The sequence below is a fragment of the Haliotis rubra genome, unplaced genomic scaffold, assembly GCF_003918875.1.
Source record: "Haliotis rubra isolate DU_JTF1 unplaced genomic scaffold, ASM391887v1 Scf592, whole genome shotgun sequence".
In the NCBI taxonomy this organism is placed as follows: Eukaryota; Metazoa; Mollusca; class Gastropoda; order Lepetellida; family Haliotidae; genus Haliotis; species Haliotis rubra.
Window position 1 is genome coordinate 621382 of NW_025767293.1, and position 8239 is coordinate 629620.

Sequence of the window (8239 nt, forward strand, 5' to 3'; positions counted from 1 at the left end):
TACATGAAGACAGGGACTTAGTAATGTTCAGATCTACAGGAAGACAGGGACATAGTAACGTTCAGACCTACATCAAGACAAGGACATAGTAACGTTCAGATCTACATCATGACAGGGACATAGTAACGTTCAGATCTACATCAAGACAGGGACATAGTAACGTTCAGACCTACATCAAGACAAGGACATAGTAACGTTCAGACCTACATCAAGACAGGGACATAGTAACGTTCAGACCTACATCAGCACAGGGACATAATAACGTTCAGATCTACATCAAGACAGGGACATAGTAACGTTCAGACCTACATCAAGACAGGGACATAGTAACGTTCAGACCTACATCAGCACAGGGACATAGTAACGTTCAGATCTACATCAAGACAGGGACATAGTAATGTTCAGATCTACATCAAAACAGGGACATAGTAACAAAATCTGTTGAAGAGTTGAGTCGTGCTTGGGTGTCTGGAACGTGTTCCTTCTCTGGATGTTTCACATAGGACATGCCCTGTGAGAGTTGAGGATACAGAGATGAGGAGGTGTTATCCCGGCTTGTGGTGATCCTCCCGCTGTGTCAGCCTTCCTTCTCCCACCCCCCACCTGCTGCCTAACATGGGGGCGCAGAGCCGTGTAGATGTGGACGTGTTCTTCCTGCCCGAGAGCCACACAGTCAGCTGTAGCATCAGACCTGTAGCTTGGCACCGGCAAGCTGGCACCCTCGTCATTAGCTGTAGCATAGTGGTGTTCGCTTGTAGCAGAAGATTCTCTGTTGATGTGACCATGTTTGTTTTTGTTTCAGCCAAGAAGGCAACACTTATGGGTGCATACAAAAATCATTAAAGTATTTATATTGTAACAATTGCTCGATGAATATTTTCGAGAAACTTGAAAGATTTATTAGTGTTTGATTATTATGTCATATTTTCATTCATAGATTAACGTTATTGAGCCCAGTCCTAAATGAAAAAATGTCCCATTTTTCATATATTTGTACGATATATTAATTGTATTTCTGTGGTAGATATAGGTCATGGGTACCTCATGTTTGAGTAGGACACCCTAGCACCCTCGTCGTGGACTGTAGCGTAGGGGGACTCGCTGCCGGCTCTGTTGTTGAGTGCAGTCAGGTGGGCAGCATACCTGGAGGTACATAAGCACACAGATAGAAATGTAGGTATGCTTATTCTGACAAAACAATATCATGATACAATGTAACACACCCAAACATTTAGGTAGTTAAAAGTTCTAATATATATTATTTTTAAAGCTGAAATTGATGGTTATTCTAACAACACAGTATCTTGATACATTGTGACATATCAAAACATTTAGGTAATTAAAAGATTCCAACATCAAAACTGAAAGTGAAACACTATTTATTTGTCACTTGATATTTCGAAGATGACAATGACTGGAGCACTTATTTCCATCTTTGCAGCACACGTGTGTGTTTCCGTGTGTGTATCAGTGTGTAAAAGTAGTGTGAAATAACTGTGTGTGTATGTGTGCCTGAAAGCAGCATGTGTGTGCGTGTGTGAAAACAGTTTTTGTGTGTGTGTGTGTGTGTGTGTGTGTGTGTGAAAATAAAGTGTGTGCGTGTTAAAGTAGAATGGGCACGTGTATGTGAAAGCAGTTTGTGTGTGATATTGTGTGTGTGAAATCAGTGTATGTGTGTACATCTTAATGAAATATTATGTGTTGGTGTGTGTCAAAGGATTTAAACAGCTGAACACTTTATCAACTCTGTTTTCTTCAACAACATGCAAGTTTGAATGTTCACAAAGCTTCAAGCATGCTATATTATCAAAATGACAGACCAATAACATAGAACTTTCACATGCATGTGGGGCGGTGGGGTAGCCTAGTGGTTAAAGCGTTAGATAGTCATGCCGAAGACGCGGGTTCGATTCACCACATGGGCACAATGTGTGGAGCCCATTTCTAGTGTCCCCCGCCGTGATATTGCTGGAATATTGCTAAAACGTAGAGATAACCCAAACTCACTCACTCACTTTTACATGCAAGTTGCATGACGTTTGCAGGGATCGGTTGATCCTTCAAAAGGGTGCATTCGTACCAGTCAGGTTTTCATGTGTTTCTTACCTTAATTTCCGGTTTGCTGAAAAATAGAGAAGGAAGATTAAAAGAAGGAAGAAGGAAGATTCTTTTACAGGAAATACAGTCGTGCAAAATCCAGCCTGTACATTATGCGAGAATCAGTGTTATTCTTGTTTCTGTGAGTCCTCCCTCGTCGTCTAACGGCCACTGTCCTGTCGGTCCTGAGTTCAAACTTCCCCCTAGTATGGTAATCAGTTGCTGGTGATCTACAGGCCGTATTTTAAAAATAGTAGAATGTAATATGTAACATTTGTGTAAAATAGAATATTGCATTATTTGAAATGGTTAGTTATTTGAAATGGTTAGTTTTTAGACATAAATTGTGATAATATTGTCCTAATAGTGTGTATATTATTGTCCTGTGTGACAAATATCAATTATATTTATCATAACTCGCGTCGTCATTATATTGCTGAAATATTGCCGAGGTGATTGTAACTCACTCACTCACTACAACTTCCTTCCTACCTCTCAGTCTCCTGCATCGACGTATCCCACAGACCACCACCACCACCACCACCACCACGACCACCACCACCAGGAGGGACGACATGGACGTGTACACGACTCCGTCATCTGGAGACAGTGATGGATGTATCATGTCAGAAACATGTGTTGGAATTTCACTATTTGTAGGGTAACTGAGTTACACGTACGGTTGGTGTCCCCCGCCGTGATGTTGCTGGAATACTACCAAAAGCGGCATAAAACTAAAGTCAGTCACTATAAGTAAGGTAGTATGAAGTTTGTACTGTTCCTCATCAAAGGCATTTTTTACAATTATGCTAACAAAAATCCATCTCTACGCCATTACAATATGACACAAGGTATCTTATCTCGAAGGAAATTTGGGTTACATCAGCACAAGGTCTCAAATATTAATCTTGTGAACATAATAAAAAAATTAATAATACGTAATTAACATTAAAATTGACACCAGCGAATGAACGCTCAGCAAGTCTTCATAACAACTCGTGTAAACCCGGTACTACTTAGTTCGAATTTCTGACCCTATTTGTTCGGGCAATGGACACATGACACTCTTAATGTAATATTACATTTGATATCCAGACAGACGCTAATGATTCCGAAACAGTAAGCTTACGCTAAGAGTACAATTCCTAAAACAAATTTAACATCTGGATGTAAACATGAAATACAAGATATGAGGTGAGTTGGAATGGGTGAAAGATTAGTGCTCTTATATCGAGACGTGCACGCCGAACGGCCAGCAGGGAAATATAGTAGATATGATATGATATGATATGTATGTTACTTGGTTTATCAAGCTTCAGATTCCTCGACTTATTCCCATGTGTGTTGTTGACATGACAGATGTACTGTCCCGATCTGTCAACAGCTGGCGTAGACAACACAGCCTCCCTGTGTCCTGTAACCAGCCTGTGTCTGGATGTGTTCCACCAGGTTACAGTGCAGGCAGGGTTACAGTCAGCGGAACATCTCACTGTGAGAGGGGCGCCTGCTGCAGCAGTCACTGTACTGGTTGTTCCATTGAACAGGATCTGCTCTGGTCCATCTGAACAATACGAACGTTTAACCAATATTTTGACAATCCGATAAGTGAGCTTGCTGTCGATATTCTCATCCAAACTGTTATTACATCTTGAAGATAAAACCCGAAACTGGTTTAGTCACACTGACATAAGAATCTACAACCAATCTTTAGTCAACAACAGCCACTCATATTTTACAAATATCGACGGTACCTGGTGAAATTGGAATTGATACTTACTGATACTTAAAAATAAATAAATAAAAAAATAAATATAAATATAAATAAATAAATAAATAAATAAATAAATAAATAATAAATAAATAAAATAAATAAATAAATAAATAAATAAATAAATAAATAAATAAATAAATAAATAAATAAAAATAAATAAATAAATAAATAAATAAATAAATAAATAAATAAATAAATACTGCATTCGGTCGTATAGGCAACAAGATAGTAAGTACATCAATATGGAACAGTGTTTAAAGGCACAGTGTTAACCTATTCTGTTGAAGGTGGACAACACTGAAATGTTCACTCACACTGAACATCCAGGTCGTGTCCGTGACTCCAGTCAGACTCCAGCCCCTCCTCCACAGCCTGGCAGCTGTAGTTGCCGTCTTCCGCCTTGCTGATGTGTCTCATAGTGAGGTTCGGCCCGGCTACATGAACGTCTTCCCCTCCTTGAATCTTCTCACTGTTCCTCCTCCAGATGTAGGTCATGGTCAGAGGGTGGTCCGGGGGGGGAGACTCTGAGAAGAGGAGGAGCATGTCAGGGTGACACGCCCACCTGAGTCAGCTGATGTAGATCCAGTGATGCTCGGCTGTGAAGGTTTCTCTGTAATGACAGATAACATCGGCATTTACCCTGGGTAGATGATCCAGATGTGGGGGTGTTCTCGAGTAAATGATACAGTGTGACAGGTCCAGTCAGGACAACTATCTCTATTCTCTTTTTAGAAAAAAAAAAGAAAACATAAAATCCAATAACAATAAAAGGTTTCAAGCAGTGGCACACCGTGCCGTGTCTCTCGGCAAAGTTGTCGTTAAATCATATTTAACTGGATATAATGTAATGTTTCCAGTACAGGTGAGGCAGGTCCTGCAAGTGTAGGTGTATTGTTTCTCAAACAGTATTGTTAGTTTTACATGTTAAACCACAGTACTCGGACAACAACACGTGTGCTCATAAATAATGTTTTACAATGATTCTTCGAATCGCCCTGACACTGTAGTAGTCCAAACTGCTTATCATCAATGACCTAATAACCAGTATAATAGTTGTGAGACATGTGGTTAATTACAACACTACACGGGCGATGGACGCTGCCCATCTGGAGAAGATGGTGTTTTGTAGAGTAGAGTACACATGGTGGGAGTTAATGGACCTTATAACTTTCACAAAGGCGCCTTGCTCCACATTTCCATGTTGATCACGAGACAGTCAGTTGTATAACGATACCTCATCATCACAACTTGTTTGAGTGACATTTTAGAAGTTGAGACGTACAATATGGAACAAGTTTTTATGGATAACAACTTCTTTCTTTCGTGAGTGCGACGTTTCGATGACAACGGTACAAGAATCTGTATCGAAACGTCGCACTCACGAAATAAAGAAGTTGTTATCCATAAAAACTTGTTCTATATTCTCATCATCACAGTCTATGTGTCTTCAACGTGACACAGGTCAGACACGCGTAGTTCTAAAAACTGATTTACATCCAACGCATTTCATATGAGTTGATTAATACTTCCTTATGTTGTGAACACATATTTTTCACAAAAGTAGCCTGATGTCATGATCATTTACGATAACTGATTGACGTTTACTAAACAAAATTGAACTATTTGTCTTCCAAATTCATAACGTTTGATATTTGGTCAAGATTTATCACTAGCTACATAGGCTCTGTGCCGTTTATAGAATGTGGCGGTATTTCTACGTGGAAACGCACGCTAATGTTGAAACAGACACTTTATTGTTCTGTGGCTAATAATTCCCCAATACATGCATATATAGGCAGTAATTGTTCTTATACAAAAATGACTCCCTTTAAAGCACACTATTTCCCTTCTCATTATTCGTATCCCCATTCCACATGTATGGGTTACAGATAACGGTTATTCATGCTATTTTAAAACGCTATCTAATATCTAAGTGTGATAAACAATTGGGCAAGTCGTGATGAGGCGCTATGCACTGTTCAGGGTGTGCCTTGGCCACGTTAGAGTCCGCGGAGACGCCCCAATAACGTATATACGTTTGTCAAACATATACCTTGTGGGTTTCACCAATGAGGTAACATTTGAGACATACATCACAATGGGCTGTCTCTACATCAAGCTGGGCCCATTAGTAGGCTTTAAGTGATTCCAGAAAGTGGAATTTACATATTATACAGATACCGTATCCGATTCTCACTCACGTGCCACAACGAGAAGCTGGTCACAGCCAGGTATCCCCTTGTTTGTGTCAAACGTCCGACATTCGTAGAGACCTGCGTCCTCTGTAGTGACATTATACAGTGTAAACCGGAACTCTGATGGGGTGATGTTCGCTGGGATGTCTCTGTCTCTGTACCATGTATGGCTGTTGTGCACAATGTTAAGCTCAGTGTCAGTTTTTAAAAAGAGAAATTCTGTAAGATTAACTTCCACGCCGACTTTATACTCTTGTCCAGCCTGGGACGTGTTGAGGGAGATGGTCACGTTATGACCAACACGTGCAACGATATAATCAGATCCTGTCGTGGCAGACACGAGACCTGCAAATAAAATATTATTGTTAATTTTCTTCCTCACAATACTGCACACACAAAACATTTGATTTGTACAATATTGCACACTCAATAACATCTGACATAACACCGTTAAAGTTCAGCAAATATATAGTTGTTAATGATATGTTATGTAATATTTTGTGTTAATATTTCAATGAACAATTACATACCACCAATGCTGGTTAGTGACGGACCAGGCCTTTAAGTCTTTATTATTGTGGGTGTGTCACCTACACGAGTGTCACATCACAATAATAAGATATATTCATGATATTACATAAACGGTGCATAAAGTCATTATTGGTGACCAATTAGTGGTCACGTGAACAATGATGGCCACAACACAATATTTGTAATTTTACTTGTGCCGTATGTTTTGTGTAGGTGAACAATTCACGTGCCTTTGCGTGTATTTGTGACATGTGCCATCTGTGCAGTAAGATGTGCCTCTGTACCTGACATGGCCTCGGATACTGATGCGTATATATAAGACGTCGGTGAATGCGCTGATTGATCTGAAGGTTAAAGCTAGGTACATGTACATTGGTCTTAATGATATCTAGATATGGTGGTGTGTGGTCCTACACACATAGCTCAGGTGGCAAATAAGTTGAATTTAAGCAACGTTGGTCGCGGACAGTCCTTGGATGGGTGACCGTGTTTGGCAGCTCGACTCTTGAGGATTTCTAGGACTCCTGTCCCATAACGAAGCACACGTGACACTTGTGGTCTCATCCTAGGTAAGAGTGAATGTGTTCATGAATTGCCTCTGTTCACCAAGCAGTAAGTGGGTACCCAGTGGGATAGGTCATATGACTATTAACCGTCTAGCGCCTCACAGGCAGCTTGGGTTATGCGGCAAAATAATGTGCTAGCGCCTTGAGCATGCACACGTGCGTGAAAACAAGCGTAAAATTATATAGCCATTATTATGTTATTTCGCTTTTCCTGATATTGTCTTTTACGAGCGGTTATATAAATATATATTTCACTCAGCGCAGTCGTCTTTGTCATTATAACAAACCTGTATGGGAGTTTTGCAGAAACTGTGTCCACTAATTTGTCAGTTCAACATGGCTGCAATTAGTGTGCCCTATTCTCAAGAGTGATGCACTACCAGGGCCCAGCTTCCCGGTGAATCCAACATGTTTGTCAAGCGTGTGTATGTCAAGGAAGTATTATTAACCATGTGACGGTCATACAGTTGATGAGATGTAGCGTCTTCTCTTGTAGAGGTCGGGTAGCCGTGAAGTCTTGTCTCGCCACGAACCCCACATTGGTGTCATGCGTCAGGTACATCTCTGTATACCCCTACAGCGATCTACACGTTTGATTACACGATGTATAAATATGTGTGTATAAACACAACACATTGTATTATAGACATTGTACTACATTACGCACGCACACACACACACACACACACACACACACACATAGGACTCGTGGAAACAGCCAAAGACAGATACCTACCACACAAGTACAATCCTGCAGCCACATTGTAGAACATAGTCCCCAGCTTACTGAGTTAACACTGAGAGAGTTCAGCTCCTGAAGTGATTTGCCGTGAATACGTCCGAAAAATTAGTTTCACTTGCTGATATTCCCCTTTCAAATGAATATCTCTATGTGTGTACTGAAACCAGTACTGACTGACCCGTGTAGGATACTGGGAACAATATTTGATACTTTTGAATGTATAGTACAGTGTAGTACAGCGCAGTATAGTGTAGTATGGTACAGTATAGTATACAATGTAGCATAGTGCAGTGTAGTATAGTACAGTATAGTACAGAGCAGTATAGTGTAGTATCGT

The 8239-nt window shown here is 40.3% G+C and overlaps 2 protein-coding genes across 2 annotated transcripts; both read right to left on the reverse strand.

Annotated features, from left to right (window-relative positions):
* Positions 1 to 264: 264 nt before the first annotated feature.
* On the reverse strand, positions 265 to 4376 carry LOC124255113 (cell adhesion molecule 4-like). Its single transcript, XM_046688956.1, has 6 exons — positions 4183 to 4376; positions 3398 to 3658; positions 2590 to 2697; positions 2107 to 2122; positions 1042 to 1143; positions 265 to 769 (listed from the first exon to the last, which is right to left on the reverse strand). Exons 1-6 carry the CDS (start codon positions 4361 to 4363, stop codon positions 496 to 498), a joined length of 942 nt encoding a protein of 313 aa, XP_046544912.1. The 5' UTR covers positions 4364 to 4376; the 3' UTR covers positions 265 to 495.
* LOC124255093 lies at positions 4366 to 7962 on the reverse strand. Its single transcript, XM_046688927.1, has 3 exons — positions 7897 to 7962; positions 6070 to 6408; positions 4366 to 4478 (listed from the first exon to the last, which is right to left on the reverse strand). Exons 1-3 carry the CDS (start codon positions 7931 to 7933, stop codon positions 4366 to 4368), a joined length of 489 nt encoding a protein of 162 aa, XP_046544883.1. The 5' UTR covers positions 7934 to 7962.
* Between the last annotated feature and the right edge of the window lie 277 nt (positions 7963 to 8239).